This window comes from Periplaneta americana, chromosome 4, assembly GCF_040183065.1.
Source record: "Periplaneta americana isolate PAMFEO1 chromosome 4, P.americana_PAMFEO1_priV1, whole genome shotgun sequence".
Lineage (NCBI taxonomy): Eukaryota > Metazoa > Arthropoda > Insecta > Blattodea > Blattidae > Periplaneta > Periplaneta americana.
This window is the reverse complement of record NC_091120.1, coordinates 204,939,466-204,960,305: the sequence shown is the minus strand read 5'-3', so window position 1 is coordinate 204,960,305 and position 20,840 is coordinate 204,939,466. Positions and strand designations below refer to the sequence as shown.

The following is a 20,840-nucleotide window of genomic DNA, read 5'->3' as shown; positions in this document are numbered from 1 at the left end:
TAAGTCTTCATATTCCCTGCATTTAAATTTAGCATTGTTAGCTACTTCATGGCAGCCAAGAAGTATAAAATATGAACACAATGTTATATCACAATCTATAAAATTAACTGATCCAGCTTAGTCTTGATTGTGTCTTGTACATATTATTTCTGTTCACACAATAAAAAATTCTTTCCACACGAATTCTACATTTCTAATCTTTGGATAAATATCTAACTGCTGCAATTCTGCTGTAATCCCGGACAGAAACTAATTAGTCCGAGGGTTTGTGCACACTGTTTCGGTCCATGTAACATTTCAAAGAAGTTTCATTCTTCAAATCATGGCCAGACACCGCCTCTGCTCCATGAGTTTGCAAATGATAACGAAGGGAATTCCGATATCTGAAAAGTTTCCCACAAACATCGCATTTCAAGGGTTTCTCCCCCGTGTGCTTCCGTCTGTGAATTTCGAGGTTGCCGGAGTCTGCGAATCGCTTACCACAAATGTCGCAATTGTGAGTATTCTGGCCTGTGTGCAGGCGCACATGGATCCTGAAACTTTTGGGCGAAGCCATAGACTTATCACACATAGGACACTTGAACAGTTTCTCACTCAGGTGGGACAGTACATGCAACTTCAGAGTCTGTGACGTTGACAAGTACTTGTCGCAAACATTGCATCTGTGCAGTTTCTTGTCCGTGTGGTTCCGTTCATGTCTTCTGAGGTTCCCCATCTGCGTGTAACACTTCCCGCAGAACTCGCATTTAAATGGCCTCTCGCGTGTATGGGTGACCAAATGCTGTCTCAGAGTATAGGAGTTCGAGAGAGTCCTACCACAAACACTGCACTTCAAGGATTTGGTTCCAGTCTGAGAGCAAGAGTTCGTCTTCAAATTATTCTTTGGTTTAGAAAATGTCTTGTGCATCTGGCACTCACGGGCAAGCTTCCCTGAGGGGCGGTGTTCAGGACTCTGACTGGACTTACGCTCCTCCAAGCTTGAACTATGCCGCTGTGATGTTCTTTCAACTGGCACTCCGTTGTCACTGGCAACTGCGATGCTGTGAAGAAAAGGTTTCTCAAAACTACATGACAAACTTACTCATTGCAATAAAGAAATATCGACATCAACAAACTATTGTCCAAGAAATTATCTTCATGCAGTAAGAATAAGAATTTCCCTGTTTAGATGCGCCCTTTTTCTGTACTCAATTTCCAGTAACAGAGAATGAATACCAGGAAAAGATGAAAAAATATCGGTTCAAAATATCTGTAGTCCACAACTTCTATGATAAGTGATATCTGCCAAGACACACAATGCACAAACTGAAGGTAATTACATAACCTGAAAACCAAAACCAACTGAGAAAACGGAATGAAGCAATCAACAATGTAACATACTTAGGGACCGGATTTTTATGTAATATTAAGGTGTGAAATATGTACATATTTATGTAAGAAAAATAAGCTGAATATGTACCAAAATATGTAAAATCATGAAAATATTTAATATCAATATCTGCGCTGGTTTGCATTGTTAAGCCTAGATATTTGTAGTCTGGTACAATTTTTTATTTTCTTATCTTCATGACGATTTCTACTGTTTCTGGTGCTCTTCCGCCGTTCCTGAGTATCATCATTTCTGTCTTGTTCACATTTATATCAAATTTGTTTCTATTGCACCATTTTACTATGATCTTTATTGTTTCTTGTAACTTTGTAAGGTCTTTAGACCCTACTACTATGTCGTCCGCTTATGCGTATGAGATTATTCCCTTCTTGATTTTTATAATACAAAGTAGTTGTATGAGAAAGGTTGCCTTTTGTTCACTCATATTTAAAGTGGGCGGTAAGGGATGAGTGCCTCTTTTACTTCCTGGAACTAAGATGTTATGTTTCGTCCCGAAATATATCTTTTCTCAGGTAGGTAAAAAGGCTTACTTCAAATTGTAAACTTCCCCAGCAGCAGTTTTCTTTTTCTTTTAAAGAAGTAAAAATGAATAAAACCCCTAAATATGTAGATTTATGTAATATCAAGCCATAATATTGTGAATTTTATTGTAACAACAATGTAATTTATTCGTCACAACAATAATTCCTTTCTACAATTCACCTTAAACGCTCTCGTCAACAATTGGATCTTCACTCAACAAAGTATTCGTTATAGCACTCCACCGACGACAATGACAGTTTACTTGGATTATTACGCACAACAATGAACTGTTAATCTTAACTAATATTTACAAGCACTATTTACAAATCAGAACTACCAGTTCTCAGTTCACAGTTCTTCTATCTCAGTCACTCGAGTTCACAGTATCTCGAACCACAGACCTTCAGAGACAGTTCACTGTACTCGAACTCGGGTCTCTCCAACTGCGGTCCACTGCACTCGAACTCAGGTCCCTCCAACTGCGGTCCACTGCACTCGAACTCAGGCCTTCGGATGCTGACGCAGATGCGGACGCACACTCGAGTCGAACTCTGGCTTGCTTGCTCTGGCTTACTCACTGACGGAATAACTGAAAACTCTGCTCTAGTTCGCTGGCGCCTGCTCTTTTATAGCAAAATCATAGTTGCGAGAACCTTCTACAGGTGTGTAGAGAATTATCTGGATATCTCCACTTCGACGCATTTTCTGGAAGGGTCGAGAAGGTCCATTCCCCCTTACTCCGCATGCAGCAGTTGCGCGTGCACTCTCCCCTTGTCGCGTGGGCCTTTCCCTTTCCCCTCGTCGCGCCGTCCCTCATGCTTCATGAAGCCCGCGCGATAGGCTCTCTCTCGCGGGACGCTGGTCGTGAGTTCGAATCTCACGTCGCTGTCACAAAATGTAATGTGGGATAAATATGTAAAAATATGTAGTATCAAATTTTAATATATTAATGGTAATTACAAGATTCGCAAAGATTTGTTATTTATATACGGTTAGGTTCAAAGGAATATAATATGTAATTACATAAAAATCCGGTCCCTACTTATAATTAACATTCCATGCTTAACACTTTCAGCAACTCCTAGATAATCCCCCAAGGGCTACGTAAACCTGCTGTTGCGATGTTCAGGCTGATAACAGGTCATGATTGATTGGCAAGCCACCTGCACAGAATAGGGATTTCGCATAGATCCGTCTGTGTATTGCGTGATGCAAATGAAGAGTTGAACATGGATCACATCAAAAGATGCACAGCATTGCTACAAGATGACATCATACAAAAATATTGGAATGCAAGACAGCGAATGGCTTTGTTGCAGGGGCGGCTCTACACTAAGAATTGCAGAGCTGCGATTTAAATGGACTTGAAAAAATTAAACATGTTAAACGTGCTTTTATGTAAGCTAGTTCATTGTTTCATTTATTTTTCCAATTCATTCTCCTTCGATTCGAGATTTTACTGTCTGTAGGAGCCTTGAACTGCTCGAGAATTTTAGCTGTAGTGTACTTTTCGGATCTGTGATCGGCAGTCCTGGAGCTCAACATAGGGTAGTCGGCAGCAGAAAACTGGTTTTCTTCACCGTCCCATAAGACTGCATTAGAGCTGCAGCCAAAGCAGCTCTCTCCGAATATACAAAAGAACAGTCAACACCCCCATCTCTTTATGACCTGCGTTAGAACACACAGGCTTCTGGACTACTGTATATCATTACAGTTCCAGTGTGTTATAGTACTGTGGGTTTTGTGATGTGATTAGTCAGTGTGTTTAAGGAAATGTTTTATATTAAAAATGATTGAAATGAGAACCTAATCGACCAACCCTTTTCGAAATTAAAAGAGAAATTGCACGTTAACTTAAGAAATTAGGACATCCTACAGAAAACTTAAATACTGAAATTTCTGGAAAAAGTCGAGGAAATCATGTAGCCTACTAGTCATTTTAATACCGAAATGTGTAATGGAAACGATTGGTTTTTTGCTGCGCTCATGAAAATGCTTTCTCCCCACCCGTGTATTCTGTTTAGAGGAGAAAATACATGGACAAACACCGGAGTGAAGGATTTAGTTAATTTGACTTAAAAAACTAGAAAAGCATGTGGGGCACATCTCCACTACGTGACTAGTTGTACCAGGTGGGAGAGGTGTAGCGCACGGATGGCTGGAGTACAATTTCGGGTGCACAGTCAACTTCGAGAAGGGGCTGTAATTACACGCGTTATCTGATTTAAATGCAATAAACAGCTTGCATTTGCTAAATACACTATTTTTCATGCAGAACTGTCAACCTCTGTAACCGCGGGCCACTGTCAAATGCCTAGGCATTGGACCAAGAACAACGCTTTAAGTCTGAAGGTATTTAAATATGCAGCATAACCCTGTGACAGCACTTTCAAATGGCCCTCTATGAAACATTTTCAGAGGTGCGATGCTGAGATATAGGAACATCTATTCATTTTAATACGAATACTGGATGAAACAGTGTCGAATGGTTGAGAATTCATATGAATATTATAGCTGGTTTTCTCGCAAATTTGAACATGCACTTAGGAATACTAGTATCACCACGAGATTCTTGGGGATTTAAATGCCAGGTGTACTAATACTTTGCAAAGGCGTGCAGTAATGAGAAAACAAGAACATGGGCACAAACAAATCAGATAGTATAGATCAAAGACTGTAATGCATCTCTTCACATAATATAGTATATAGATTTTATTTTTATAATTTTATCAGTGAAGACCTGCAATTTTATATATGTACATGTATCACACGTGTGCTTTTTAATCAATTGACAGTAGGGTGTAGTCACACAAGAAAAGAGATATATTGATGTCCTAAATTACGTTATTTTTATCATGTTTTTATCATGTTGTATGCTCATTATATGGGCTATTCCATATGAAATCGATCAGTAAAAAACCTCGAGAAATTTAGCGTATTTTATAAAAACAAGCCTCTTTCAGCACTCAGAACTCTGGAACCATTTACTGCAGAACATTGAACGAGAGCTCATTTTGAAGCTGACATTTGGTAGGTTATGATAAGAAGTAATCCTTATTTTTATTGTACAGAGACAGACAGATAATCTGATTTTACTTGTTTTTAGGCTTTTTGATCATTTTTAAAATTTAAAAAAATATTGAGAAAAAACCTTGCATTATTAAGAGGGATTCGGCATTGTTTGCTTAGTGGTACAGCAATAAGTTTCGAGAGTATTAAATAAATTATTTTCACATGCCTAGACTTGAACGGCGCAGTGGCCGAGAGCTGTAGATAAGCGAGCGTTGGGCGTCATTTTACTCCTGTGTTTATGAAAACTTGTGATAAAGCTAGCCCAGTCATGACTGCTAGACGACAAATCACGTGTTTGTCTCCTGGCCTTGCTTGTCTGGACTACCTCCCGTCTCGCAGTCAGCTGGTTAGTTCACACGCGTACTATTTATTTTCTTTATTTGATATTTTCAATACTTTCTTATCAACGTGCCACCAGTAAAAAATATGTGTTTATTTGTACTTTCAATGCGGAATCTAACTATATATTTTAAAATATTTTTTCGTTGCCAAAGGCGTCTTAATGAAGAAAAATCTAAATTTCTCCATTTCCATAAAGAGTAAGAAAAACTGTTTACATGTCAATATAAACTTTAACTTCTCAGCATCAAAATAAACCATGATTTTGATGATTGGGTGAAAGGGTTTCGGAGCCACAACAGTTTAAAGTTGCTAATTTTGTGAAAATACGATAAATTTAAATATTATTAATTTAAACACTATTAAGTTCTGATGCCTCAAACTTTGCACGAAACATTGTATCACAGTTGTCTACGGACAGAAAAAGTTTCATTGTATTTAAAAATTGCAAGGTCAATTTTCTCTATATTTCGGTCGATGTGAGATGGAATAGCCCATATATATTGTATTTTGGTTTGCAGAGACATATGTACTTATTAGAGATGATATTGCTGTATAAAATGTTGTATCTGATGATGTTGGTATGAAACCGACGAAAACGTTCATACAATATTAAAATTATGTAATGTAAGGACTTGCACCTCACATATATAGAAAGGAAAGTCATTGACTGAAAATAAATATTTCGTATTATGTACTAATACTGCCACCAGATTTAAAGTGGTAATGAGTTGTTGTGAATTTGACTTAATTATTTGTCCAGATTTAATACCTTTGCCATATATGACCTATAGGTTCCAGTAAAAGAGTCTGTTTCGACTATTATGCTTACCTTTAGTCAGGTCCCAGTTTTTAGCTAAGTGCAAAAAATAGAACTACAACATGAGACAGACCAATGACAATCAAGCACGGGCGAAAACTATCAACTGAAAGTAATTTTATTAACGTCATTTTGCGTGTTAGTAAACCAGACAAAGCAGTGCCAAGGGAAAAGCACATCACTAACTTATGTGTTCCATAATCAATGAAAAAAAAAGTCCAATTTTTAGCGGTAGATCAGCATAGTGCCAAAACAATTACAGATCGTAACATATATGATTCTAATGACGAAAGCTCCAAAACCTGCTAGGCAAAGCTGAAAGTCTAATTCTATACAAAAATAACTGAACGTTAGAAATTTGTGTCCTACGTCGTCATTTAACAGAGTACAAAGCAAAGACTCACCTGTGAGGCAAGACTTCATCATCCTCTGCTGTTACCTCCAGCTTCAACTCCTGCTTCACTGCAACCGTGCCACACAGATCTTCCTGGAAATAATACATTAACAGAGTAACAAGAACAGCAGATGGAAATGCATGAGACCGTCTGCCAATTCAGATCACTTGTCATTTCGTAAGAACATATAAAAAGAATGTCATTGCCAATAATCTCCATTCATTATGCAATCAATACTGACACACAACATATTGCAAAGCTGCGATGTTAAGTTACAAAATTAATGCTTGCTACTTATAATGTTTTCGCTGTAAGAAAAATCCTAATGTAAACATAAGCACATTGCTGTCATACCCGTGATTGGCTCCCAGTCGAAACACTCACACAACGCAGGAAAATATAGTTCGTATTGGGAAACCACAATTTTGTATTATTTCAAAATAAAACATTGAATTCTAGTTGCTAAATATGATGAAACATATAACTTCACTAATATGTAAAACGCTATGTAAAAGAAAAGATACATTTATATTTTGTTATGTGCTTTGAACGCGGATGAATACCAACAGTAATACCGAGGTAGTCTGTTCTTGTAACAAGCTGGCGTCACTAGAGCTCGTAGTTGTTCACGTAAGCACGTGGTACTGAAGTATGACTTCTGCATCCTCGGTGTGTGTGGTTATTAATCATAAGAGTGCAAACCCTCTGAAAAGCTGATAAAAACGAATAGTCTTAAATGTATATAATAAGTTGAGTTGAAACCAACATTATCTATTCAGAGCAAGTCAGACTGCATGTTCCAGCTGGAAGAGATAACTGACGCTGTTGTGGACAGGCTCGTCATAAATCCTGCCGACCACAGTTCTGACGGCTCCGATTTGGAAAGAATAACTCCTTTGTCCGGCAGCGATTGACCTTATACCTAAGTTTAAAATAATTTAATTACAGTAATTATAAAGTAAATGTTTTCTAAGCAAACGAATGCATAGTAGTGAGGTTAGGCCTACTTGACGAGTAACGGGAAATGTTTAACATGAAACAGAATGTACAACAGTAGGCGGGAACACGTACTGAGAATCTATGGCGCCAAACAGCGGCCAATGAAGCCTCACTTCAGTCACGTGCTATTGTTTACATTAGGATTTTTCTTACAGCGATAAGATTATAGTCACTGTGATTCGAACATCAAGTGACTGAATGCAGCTTTGAGTCTGGTGATGATGGTGTTACAAAAAACTGTATTAGAACTTCATATTAAGGTCGAAGCAGGCTCCACTGCAGAGCTGCACATGTATTGCAAATTAGCCATCGACGTATCAAATCGTGTAACCTTTGATGGCTGTGGCAATACTGACTTCAAAACAACGCCAGTGTTACATCACTTTTACCATAATATTCATACTGATTAAGAAACTAATGTAATCAAAATTGTCACAACAATATTAGCTCCACATATTTATTTATTTACTTATTCTCATATAGTTAAGGCCATCAGGCCTTCTCTTCCACACCACCAGAAATACAAATACAATAACATAAATAAAAAGAAAAATCACATTATAAACAAAGTAAAGCCACACAAAAATATACACAGAGTCCAGTCACACAAACTTTAAAAGAAGTGATTAAGTATAGTAATTAATTATATCCTAACTAATTAACTAACATAAACAAGAAACTTGCAATTTTAATCTAGAGTAAAAGAACACAAATCAACAGTTCCAGCAATACCTAAAAACCATGAAATAAGACAAAATTTTCCAATTTAATTTTGAATTGTGATAAAGTCCGACAGTCACGGACGTCATTAGGTAACGAATTCCAGAGGCAAGGTGCTTTTACAGTATAGGAGGATGAGTATAATGACGATCTATGATGAGGGATAGAAAGAAGTGCTTGATGTCGGTTTCGAAGAGTTGTAAGAAATTGAAAGCGCGATAACAGATAATTCGGAGTAGAAGTATGCATGATTCTAAACAGAAGAGACAGTGAATGTATTGTTCTTCGTTCCTTCAGACGCACCCATGAAAGTAACTGGAGGGAAGATGTTATATGGTCAAATTTGCGAGTATTGCAGATGAATCGTATGCACACATTATGAACACGTTGTAGTCTCTCAGCTAAGAGTGAACTTACATTAGTTAGCAAGGAATCGCAATAATCAAAATGGGGCATTACAAGCATCTGAATTAGATTCTTTTTTAGACTAAGTGGTAGAAATTCTTTCATATGAAGTAAAGAGTGAAGTATAGGAAATATTTTTTTTGCAAGTGTGTGTTACCTGAGTCTTCCAACTTAGATCGCTAGGCTGATGTATGCCTATCATTTTAAAATAATTATAGTGGATTGAAACATTAATATGGTGTGTGGTTCGCCATTCCCACTTTAATTTAGATCACATCAGCTATAATGTTGTCACTGTCGACGTTTCTAAAGAAGTAGTGAAAGAGGAACATTTCTACAAAGAAAGCATGAAGTTACTATTTCCTCAAGTTGCCTAACTCTTCCCTTGTATCTCTGATGTTTTAATCGTTCTCAATTCAACCATTTGCCTGCAGTGAACCTCAAAGACTACTTGTCAAGAATATATTATGACTGGATTTTAGGGGACTGAAAATCCGAGGAAAGTTTCGTTAATAATGTACTGATGTACAATAGTACATTATGCAACGAGCCTATAATGGTAGTAATTAAGACGCGAGTATGTTTATGAAACTCGCTTGCACTCGTTTCATAATTTTCAAACGAGCGTCTTAATTACCATTACTGGCAAGTTTCATACGACTTTTTATGCTCGACCATATTTCTAACTTGAAATTATTCATAAGTATTCATGTTATTCTTATCTGACCGAGGAGTGGAACTGACCTTGTGCAATACCTCGTAAATTGTGAGATGTGCGCAGATGCGAAAGTACTGATTTTTTCCGAGGAACAAATGTCATTGACCTTGATTTAATCTAGAGAGTAAAATGAACATTAATCTTGATATAACCTTGAAATTGATTTAGAAATTGAAAAACGAGATGACAAATTGAATTTATTTTAATATTATTTACAATTAACGCTCATTATTATAGTAACGGAACATAACCTTCTGCGACAGTATTGGATTTCCAGCGTCCGTGACGTTTCGCTAGTTGTCTTTCGATTGCATATCCGAGAATAATCGATACTTGCGCTTTCGTATTGCTACAATGGTGTTTTCTGATTGGTGGAACACCTGAACTTTAATGAATAGGTGTACTTTAATGAGGTCCATTAAAGGGCTGCTACCAGGTGTATAATTACATTTCGGCATGGTCGAGCATAAAAGGCTTTATCATACAACAGAGTGAAGTTCCACACAAGAAAACATAATGAGAGCTTACACCCAGCACTGTCAACTATTTACCTCAGCTTCACACTTCACCACGGGAACTGTAATCGGCACAGGAGTTTCCTCATGTTTTATGTTCAATGTCGGTTCACAGCTGGGGTCCACACACTCCTCCTTGATCCAAGCCACGTGTGAAGTCAATAAATTCCCTTCCTGCGTAACATACAGACTTCATAAATATGATATTTATCATTGTTAGTAATGAATTTCATGTGTTAAGTTGCTTGTAAACGATCAAAATCGTTTTTCCAATTCAATATTTTACACGAAAACTTGTCGTCAAAGATTTATCAGTATTAAAACATATTTCCAAAAACTGCGAAATCAAATGTTTAGAATTAAAAATTTTTACATTATGCAAAAATATGGGAGAAAAAATGTTCAAAGAGAAGAATGATATGGGAGTCGGGAGACTGTTAAAAATTAGGGGCAAATACGGGAGAGTTGGTAACCCTCATATCATTGATTTCTGAGTCTGCTCTCATTTTGTTAATCCTTTGACATGTAACAAAAATTAGAAACACAGCAGTGCACAAGAAACACGAAGGCTGGGGGTGAGGCCTTCTCGGCCCACAGATTCAGCACTAGAGTTTTATGCATCAACTCAACGTATTATGTGAAGAGGTGACAAACAGGAGCTTACACTGACTTCAATTGCTGTCCTGCATAACACTATTATCATTTCGTCTCACAGATAACGATTAATCCAAAAAGTGTTTTTTTTTTTTTTTTTCGTTTATTTAAAAGTTAATGACTATGACGTGGGTAATTTTTTTCAAATGTCTTCCAACTTACTTGCAGTAGAGGCTTTCTCTCTTCACTCTCTGTATCATTACTAGACTGTATAGCCAGGGGATCGACGTCAGGTTCCATCTTGATGACATCCATCACAACTGAAAGGGCAGAATCAAATGAACACAAGACATTACTAATACCTGTTGGCCACCGGCGTAGTTCAGGCGGTAACGCATTTGCCTGCTGATCCGAATTTGCGCTGGTGCGTGGGTTCGATTCCCGCTTGGACTGATTACCTGATTGGGTTTTTCTCAGAGGTTTTTCCCAACCGTAAGGCAAAATTATACAAGAACTTTTCGGGTATGCGTCACGTAACTCTCTCCTACTAAGAATACCAATAAAAAGTGGAACTTAAAATCTGGGGTTAATTATTTTAATCTTAATACTTCAATAATCGATAGAAGCTCAAAGAAGACTACACGCACTGTAATTTTCGTTTTCTACTTGAAAGAATGTATATATACCTTATAAACAAAAGCGTTTATATGGTGTTAACATTTCATGATTATGTCACTCGCTAATATAGTTATTTTTCCACGCTCCGGTCGCAGAGCAGACGCCGTAGAGCACAGGGCAACTGCACACAACACACATGCGAGTGTGGAAATGTGAAATGCATGCAATTATATTCCCTACTTACTTACAAATGGCTTTTAAGGAACCCGCATATTCATTGCCGCCCTCACATAAGCCCGCTACCGGTCCCTATCCTGTGTCAGATGTTTCCTACAGAAAAGTAAAATGTTAATTTACATATTTCGATTCGATGTTCAGTCAGTCGAAGTCCTATTTGGAATTTGCATATTAACACGAGATCCAATGCATCAAGAAAGCCATGATAACATATCTTCCATCCCTGATCTGTAATCACAGCTTCCTTGAGAACTGAGAAGATATTATCACTTAAGCCTGGTTCAACGTCTTTGGTTCAGACGGTGCGTGTTTCTGTGAAGGGATTCCAAAGTGGCTAGCAGGCTGGGTGCCGTGGTGGCTACGGTGATGGTTTTCGTTCACACGGAGCGAGCTGCCTTGCATGCTGGATCCAAAGAGTTTGTAGTATTATAAACTCTTTGGTTGGATCCCAGTTCAGAATGTGGAGCCGAAAATGGTTACTGCGTAGAAATACGAGCCAATATGTCTTAACAATGCTGTTTGTATAGCATATAAACATGTTTCTTCTCTGTACGCCTCAATTAAAGTTCTGGCTTGATCTTTGGTCCAACCGTAGGAATTCATAATCAAAATTTTCGATTTGCCCTCTTAAGGGGAGAGGATGGTATTTTTCAAAACTTTTTTCCTATTTGATGTAAATTATTAATTTTTTGTATGTAGAGAGCTCATAGCTGTGGCAACTCAACCAAATAAAAATATTTTGAAGAAAAAAAATTATTTGGGGGCCCAAATTTGAAAAAAAAAATATATACCCAATACAGGACTGTACTAAAACCGATACATCTAAACCGTTTTTAAAGATAGATTCAAACTGTTTTTGCAATGTATTTGCAAAAGTATGTTCTACAAACTGTCTGTAACAGAATTTTGATATTAGTCCCTACGTTGGTAAAATAAACAATTAAAATTTAATAACAATTTTCTGATTTCCTTTCTTGGAAACAAACGCACGTATTTTTAAAATGAAATCAATTAACAAAATTCTGTTACAGAGAAAAGTTTCCTAATAGTCTATAGAATGTGTGTTCTAAATATCATGCATGTATCTTTAATAGTTTAGAAATTATATTCATTTTGTCTGGCAATGTAGCAAAAAAAAAATGAAGTTACTGGAAACCGATAAAAGCGGGCGTGTGATTTAAAAATCCATAGCGCAGGAAGTTTAAAAATGACGTCTCAACGTCCGATAAGGGCACAAGTACCCACAAAATGTTATGCAATGTATTCCACACATATCAAAGGGTATTTTAAAGAAAAAAAGAAAAAAAAAAACAATTTTTTGAAAATTTGATTTACCGGAAACAACAATAAAAGTGGGCGAGTGATTTAAAAATCCATAATGTAGGAAGTTTAAAAATGGCGATCCACACATATCACAGAGTATTTTAAAGAATTTTTTTTTTTAATTTAGTAATTTTTCATAAAAAATACCATTCTCTCCCCTTAAAATAGTAGCTTCTGCAACCTTCCCGAGGTTGATCCACACTGTTGTTTTCTCGCTCCCAAGGTCCCAGAACAGTCTAGATAACACTCATGATAAATAAGAAACTAACCATAAGTGGAAAAAAACTAAAATTCTACATTAACAATAGTAAATGTTGCAACAAAGCAATTAAACAAGACGTTTAAAACAACTAAAGTTCTATATTTGATTATTCTATCCTTAGAAAGTAAAAAATACACAAAAAAAAAAAAGATTTAGTTGGAGAACAACTATTTTGGTAACACTGAACCAGCACAGCAGCACGCAGGAAAAATAGTAAGGAACCTACCCTCGAAATCCAGCAAGCTAGCCATCCACAGAGCCAGCAGAGCGCATTATTAACGGTGAGTGACCACGCAGGCGACCCATCCGCGCAGCCACCTTGGAATCCATCACAGAAACACGCACTGTCTGAACCGGGCTTTATATTCGGAAGTCATATAGCCCCTCGAGACCCGATATCAATGTCCTTGTTAACCTGTAGTATCTATCTTACTGATGCCAATAACACAATTAGAAGATAAAAAGAAATTTGTAATCGCCCCATAAGTCTTGCTGGAAATAAATCGTTCCCAACATATCTTGTACCATTGACATTGTAATCGCCACACAAGTGTTGCTCAGTTGCTGGGAATAGAGCGTAGCCAACCTACCTTGCACCAATAAAATTTGCAACCGTTGCGCAAGTTTTGTAATCGCTGCGCTAGAGTTGCTGGTAATTAAATGTAGCCAATATAGCTTGCACCAATCAAATTTGTAATCGCCGCGCAAGTGTTGCTGGGAATACAATTTATCCATCGTAGCCGATATTCCTTGAACCAATCAAATTTGTAATTACCACGCAAAAGTTGCTGGGAATAAAATGTGGCCAACATAGCTTGCACCAATCAACCTTGTAATCGCCGCACAAGTCTTGCTGGGAATAAAATGTAGCCAACATATCTTGCACCATTCAAATTCATAATCACTCCGCAAGTGTTGCTGGGAATACAACTTATCCATCATAGCCAATATACCTTGCACCAATCAAATCTCTAATCGTTGCGCAACTGTTGTTGGGAATAAAATGATAGCCAATATAACTTGCACCAATATACTATGTTTTTTTTTATCAGGAAAAGATGTCAATACGATGCCTTTTCTTATAGAAAAGACAATAAATCAACTAGTAGAATGGTTTGAGAAAAATAGACTTGTAATCAATAAGTCGAAAACCATAGCCATTTCTTTTCATCATTCACAAAACAATAATTCTGAGTGGCCGATCATAGAGTATCAAAATGAAACAATTCAATATTCTAACAATACAAAATTTCTTGGTATATAGCTACATGAACATTTAAAATGGTCCGTACACCTTCAGGAACTAGGGAAGAAATTAAGTAAAATTTGCTTTGCCTTTCAATTACTAATAAGAGCATCATCTATTGAATCTGCTCGCACATTGTACTTTGCATGCTTTCACTCTATCTTAACGTATGGTATAATCTTTTGGGGTAACTCACCTAATGCAATCCAAATATTTAAACTACGAGCTATTAGAGCCATAGTTAAAATATCTCAAACTACCAGCTGCAGACCATTCTTCAAAAAATTACATATCTTACCATTACCCTGTATTTATATTTATGAAACTTTAAATTTTATCAAATTTCATCTTCAGATTGAACTCTCCCCATTTTGTGGATTGGTCAGAGTACTTCTCATTACTTTTACTAAATATGTTAACTGATGTTAAGCTATGTTTGGAATATATTTTATATATATCCGGCGTGGCTTAGTGGATAAAGCATCAGCACGTAGAGCTGAAAACCCGGGTTCAAATCCCGGCGCCGGAGAGAATTTTTCTCCGTTCCATCACTCTTTCATCATATGATGACGCAGAATATCTGCATGGAAATATCATATGTACTTCGGTACATCAAAATATATATGATATGCATAATAAATCACTTTGTGATATAAGACGGCGCCATACCGTCGGATCCCGGCCAACCAGTCACTCATTCGAGTGCACCTCAACACATGTATGGACTTCGGTCCTGCGCTCATAGACATCTATGACGTAGTGCAGAGGGCGGCCACTAGAGGGAACCCAAGAGATGGAGCTTAATCTGAGACGATTCTAACCGGCGTTGGGGTTGTATCCGGCGTGGCTTAGTGGATAAAGCATCAGCACGTAGAGCTGAAAACCCGGGTTCAAATCCTGGCGCCGGAGAGAATTTTTCTCCGTTCCATCACTCTTTCATCATATGATGACGCAGAATATCTGCATGGAAACATCATATGTACTTCGGTACATCAAAATATATATGATATGCGTAATAAATCACTTTGTGATTTAAGACGGCGCCATACCGTCGGATCCTGGCCAACCAGTCACTCATCCGAGTGCACCTCAACACATGTATGGACTTCGGTCCTGCGCTCATAGACATCTATGACGTAGTGCAGAGGGCGGCCACTAGAGGGAACCCAAGAGATGGAGCTTAATCTGAGACGATTCTAACCGGCGTCGGGGTTGTATCCGGCGTGGCTTAGTGGATAAAGCATCAGCACGTAGAGCTGAAAACCCGGGTTCAAATCCCGGCGCCGGAGAGAATTTTTCTCCGTTCCATCACTCTTTCATCATATGTTTGGAAGTAAGCCTACACTTGAAAAATTTTATTTATGTAATTTAATGTTCATAGTACCGGTATTGAAAGTGACAGAAAATTTGTAACAAAGTTAGCAAGTGCATTTCTACATATTTAATATTAATTTTGTATGCTATATTCTGATATTTTCACGAAATATGAACCCAAACCTTCACATTTGCATGAGATTTTCACCGAAATCCTGATGAAATAAGCACTGAAACAGAGGTAAAAGTAAAATAGCCACCACAAGATCACATCCTTAATAACCAGTGACAAAAAACACCTTTTTTTTTTTGTTTCTTAAACCTTTATTTCAGATATAAAACTGCTGGACTTGAAATACGATCTGTATAATTCATTTTCCAGCATTTTTGTATCCAACCAATTTACAATACTGCTGCACTACACTAATTCATTGTCTTACATTAACATTGTTCAGTGTATGGGTGCATACGACTTCATCATGGTTGAATAGCACAATTGTCGGTGCTTCAATGCTACGTCGATATGGCTGGTTTCCTAATACCAATAAATAAACTGTACTCAGAACGTCTCTGACAGTCCCTATGAAGGTGTCCATAGCTTGTACTTCTTCTGTTTATATTACCATGGCAACTGTCTAGCATGTACTTCAGCCACCACACAAAGCAAGTCTGTGGTATGCTGTTTTCTTTGTTTTTTTGAGGAGCTAAATCATGTTAATACAGGAGTCATCAGCTGGAAGCACTAAGAAATACAGATTACATGCTCTGCTGATGCCATGTGCTTCAGACAGCAGAAGAATGATCTGTGTCGTAATTTGACATACTTACAAAACATGACGCTGGCAATCAAACTGATTTTTGCATATTATTAGTATTAGTATCACCTTATTGTTGTTATCATTAAAGTAGTAATAGTCCTGGTGGCATTTTATTACATATTTTTTGTGTAATTACACAATCATCTCTACAGTGCATACATTTGAGACCACGAATAATTAGTTAGTGGGGTTTAAAAAGGGCGCGTCAGCATCTATGGCTATTTGCGCTCTTACGAATAATTATTTTGTAGAAATTTCTTGTAGATTATTAATATTATTATTACTATTATTATTGTTACTACAATTACGAATCAAGTTCTGGAGCACATATAAAGATTCTCTTTTCCTTGTCTAAAATAGCATTTATTTAAAGCCTTGCCACAAGTAAACATTCCTTCACAAACTGTCTTCCAGTGAAGGCTATAAGATGTTCCTCATTAAAGCAATTTTGTAACTAGCTCGAACAGCAGATTGACTTAGACGGATAACCTACTGAAGAAATCAATTAATAGGATTGTAGTGTAAATAAAATATCCAATATTAATAAAAACAGCATTTGAAACAGTTTGCACATGATAAATGAACCAAACTAATTAGGACTTATCGTGAACTAATAACATAATATCATCCACCTACAAATAATAATAATAATAATAATAATAATAATAATAATAATAATAATAATAATTCGGTTCATCTGTTTCTGAGATAAAGTCAAAACATATAATTTAATGAGTAATAATATGATCAGAAGGATTAAAAATGAATACTTACTATTTATAACAAATGACAACAATCACAATAGTTCACGGCCTACTGATATGCCCAAAGATCCTAAACACGTGATAACCTAAGATGTTAAAGTATGTATAAATAAACTGAAAGAAGGTGAAACTTAAACTGAGAGGATTCAATCCAACATCGGGATGGGAATCAGGTGTGGCTTAGTGGATAGAGCGTCAGCACATAGAGCTGAAAACCCGGGTTCAAATCCCGGTGCCAGAGAGAATTTTTCTCTGTTCCACTCATCATGATGACACAGAATTTCTGCACGGAAATATCATAATATGTACTTTGGTACATCATAAAAGGCAAACAACAAATTTGTTTTCTCGTACACACTGTAATAGCATGGTATCTTCATAATACGGTCTGATATCAACTAAACTTTAATTCTGTACTGTGTTATCGAATTACTTCATACATTGCAAACAAGTTAAATTTCTTAGATTTGCTGGAATTTAATACGTCTATTTTCGACATTTCTCTAAGCATTTAAAAAGTAGATTTCTTCAAAGATCCAGTCTGCGGGTCCTACTAGATTTAAATTATATGTAACAGGATCAGACACAGGTTGTGACAGCATGTTTTTTTTTATTCTTAAAGAGAACGATAAAATTTTTAATCACAAATAAGTTACTTTTATTTTGTCCAGTACTTTTATTATTGGCTAGAGTTACATTAGTTTTAAGAAGATATTGTGAGCCGTAATTTATTTTCTGAAGATGGCTATGTTTGGAAGTATATATAACTTGCTTCAGAACACTCCAAAACCAATTATTTATTATACTTCTTTATATTTAAGGATCTTTCTGCACCACAGTGCTGTGAGTTGGCATCATGCCTGATCTCTCGTTATGGAATAAGAAGGGGAAGGAATTTCGACCAGTGTATGGGACCGGTGCCCACCCAACATTGAGATGAATTTTGAGAGGTATGATAGGTAGCGAAATCCGGTTTCGAAACCATCTACAACAGCTGGGGGGGGGGGGAATCATCATGCTAATCATATGATACCTCCGTTCTGGTTGGATGATCGTTCACCTCTGCTGAGATACGTGGATCCAGCTGGTCGGCCTTGGCCCTTCATGGGCTGTTAGGGCCGTTAGGGCCGCAGATTGAGTGCATGGTGGATTATCAATGGGCTTAATCTTTGTAACTGATGATGAAAAACATCACGCAAGACATTTGCCATGGCACAATGGAAATTTCGGTTCCTATCCCGTGTTATATTTGAACCTTTTGACATGCTAACACAAGCAGCCTTTTTCTTATGTTTTGCAGACTAATATCTGTTTCAGAATACAAAAAAGAAATTAAATTAGGAAATTTAGCAGTCTCCCCACCCAAATTTGAGGGCTCTTCTGGGGCTATCATATCACCACCAAGGCATTTCCACCTGTATGTTCCCCAAAACTGAAGTATTGGCACCAATAATGATCCTAGGTGTCACTGATATGCTGGGGGGGGGGGGGGGCCAATTACAAAGAGGCAATACTGGGTGTTCATTTCAAAGTGTGTCATGACGTCACCACAGTCTACTATATACAGTCATGAAGCTTGAGTTTTGAGGGTGCTAGAAACAATAGACTGTGACGGTTCTATTTTGCATTGCCTGTAATGAGGCGATATTAGCGATTATAGTGGTGAGCAACTATCTAATATTTGCATATTTACTACGTATTGAGCTTCGCGACTGTATATACTAGACTGTGACGTCACTGTTGTGAGTTAGCGATTTGAAGCGAGTTTCAGGTTTTATGTCAGAGAAGTTGCCTATTAATCAAGGCGTTCAATCTGAACTTGAGAACGTGTACGGTATAACTTGAACGTCGTAGCAACAGATGGCAGTCTGTACGGTCTGTGTGCTACCATAACCTCTTTCGAACTGTGTTTTGCGCGGGCAAGTCGTACGCAGGGTATTTGTTATCATCGGTTGCGTACGGCAACATTCCACAACACAAATCAAATGCTCCGTGTCCATGTTGACCGTCCAAGTTAATGTCAACAAATACGTAAGTAATCGTCTTAACCTCTCCCCATATCCCGACAGTAAGAAAAAACTCACTTCAGTACGTGTTTCCAAACGGTTCACATTCCTACCACTACTGGCGTTACAGTATGTATAGGTAAGTACTCTTCAGAATGAACGCCGTACTTGCTATGCAACTTCTCTGACACATAGGTAATACGCCTTTGCGGAAGTGTAGGAAGAAAATTCACTCTAGGGTCATCGGCTAGCCACATGACGGCATACAGCGAGCCATGACACACTTTGAACTGAACACGCAGTATAATCAGCACTGTAATTAGGCTGTCTTTTGTTTCAGGGGAAAAACTCAGCACCCAGTTTGGGAAAGTTACGACGAGGTGAAAATATCTGCAGCCGGATTTGAACCCTGGCTGTCATATGAGGAGGAAACTGACGCATGCTGGACTGTCGTACACTGTGTTTTGTTAACATTCAGAGGAACTGAGAGAGGCGTTGTCCCGGAGATCCCACTATAATGGTGGTTATGTATGAAATTCTACCGCAAAGGGTTTCTGAACGTAAATAAATTCATTCAGGACCGAGGATTTCTGTTACCTTACTAGGCACAAAGTTCCGGATTTCCGCTGCCTTGTCCAAAAAAGAGGACATAGAGTTCAACGAGTCTGCACTGGCGGGGTGCAGCAGCAGGGAGTTGAGGATGTCCCTGTTGCCGGCATGCAGAGACAGCGAGTTCAGGATGTCCATTTTGCTGGGGCGCAAGAGCTCCGACTTAGAGTTATTCTCGGGCGCTTTCTGGGCCGCGGAGGCGGCGTGGTGGGTGCGTTTATGCCTCACCAGACTCACACACTGCCGGAAGTCCTTCTCGCACAGGTCGCACTTGTAAGGTCGTTCGCCGGTGTGAATCCGGTAGTGCTTCTTGAGGGTGGAGCGCAGGGAGTAGCGCTCCTTGCACACGTCGCACTCGTAGGGCTTCTCCCCCGAGTGCACGCGCTTGTGCACGGTCAGGTTCTCGTTGCGCAGGAAGGCCTTGCCACACACGTCGCACTTGTGGGGCTTCTCCTTGGTGTGCACCCTGTAGTGCAGCTGCAGCGTGTCCCGCCGCGAGAACTTCTTGTTGCAGATGACGCACTCGTACGACTTGCCGCCCGTGTGCGTCAGGATGTGGTTCAGCTGCGAGGCCCTCTGAGCGAAGCGCTTGCTGCATATGTGGCAGGCGAAGGGCTTCTCGCCCGTGTGGATGCGCCGGTGCGTCTCCAGGTGGTCCCTGCGCGAGAAGGACTTGGGGCACAGCTCGCACTTGTACGCGTTCTCCCGGTGGTTGCGGATGTGCCTGATCAGGCCGATGCGCTTTGGGAACGCCTTGCCGCAAGAGTCGCAGCGGAACATCTCCGCCCCGGGCGGCGGCTGCAGCTGGGCCATCAGCGGGAAGAACTTGTTCCTCAGCTCCGCCATGTTGAGGAAGGTCTGCTGCGATGAGCTGCCCATGCCCGCGAGGTGCATGATGGGAAAGAGGCCGGCATCGTCTGCTCCTGTCAACATCTGCCGCAGCTGCCCACCCTTGTGATCTTCGGTGTCGTCACTCTCCACCCTGCCGACAGACACTTGTCGTTTACCTCACACACCACAGCAATGGTGACGGCAAATGCTGGATGAGTTCCGTACAATGACGTCACCTCGATTACAGGAGCGCTAAGAAGCATGTGGCATATACGATATTTATCACTTCCTTAAACATATTACGTTGTAGCTCCTATGATAAT

The 20,840-nt window shown here is 38.7% G+C and overlaps 2 protein-coding genes across 6 annotated transcripts in view; both read right to left on the bottom strand.

The window, feature by feature from the left end:
* On the bottom strand, positions 1-18,177 carry LOC138698988 (zinc finger protein 891-like). The gene is made up of 5 exons (XM_069825176.1): positions 18,105-18,177; positions 10,716-10,809; positions 9,932-10,085; positions 6,548-6,630; positions 1-1,040 (listed from the first exon to the last, which is right to left on the bottom strand). The coding sequence occupies exons 1-5, from the start codon at positions 18,175-18,177 to the stop codon at positions 254-256; spliced, it is 1,191 nt and encodes a 396-aa protein (XP_069681277.1). The 3' UTR covers positions 1-253.
* Positions 17,706-20,840, bottom strand: part of LOC138698673 (zinc finger protein 271-like) — a 46,444-nt gene continuing 43,309 nt past the window's right edge. For all 5 annotated transcript variants that reach the window (XM_069824835.1, XM_069824834.1, XM_069824833.1 and 2 more), the window contains one exon: positions 17,706-20,668. In XM_069824835.1, the coding sequence (XP_069680936.1) occupies positions 19,648-20,668 (1,021 nt within the window). In that variant the 3' untranslated portion in view covers positions 17,706-19,647. The remainder of the gene's footprint in view (positions 20,669-20,840) is intronic.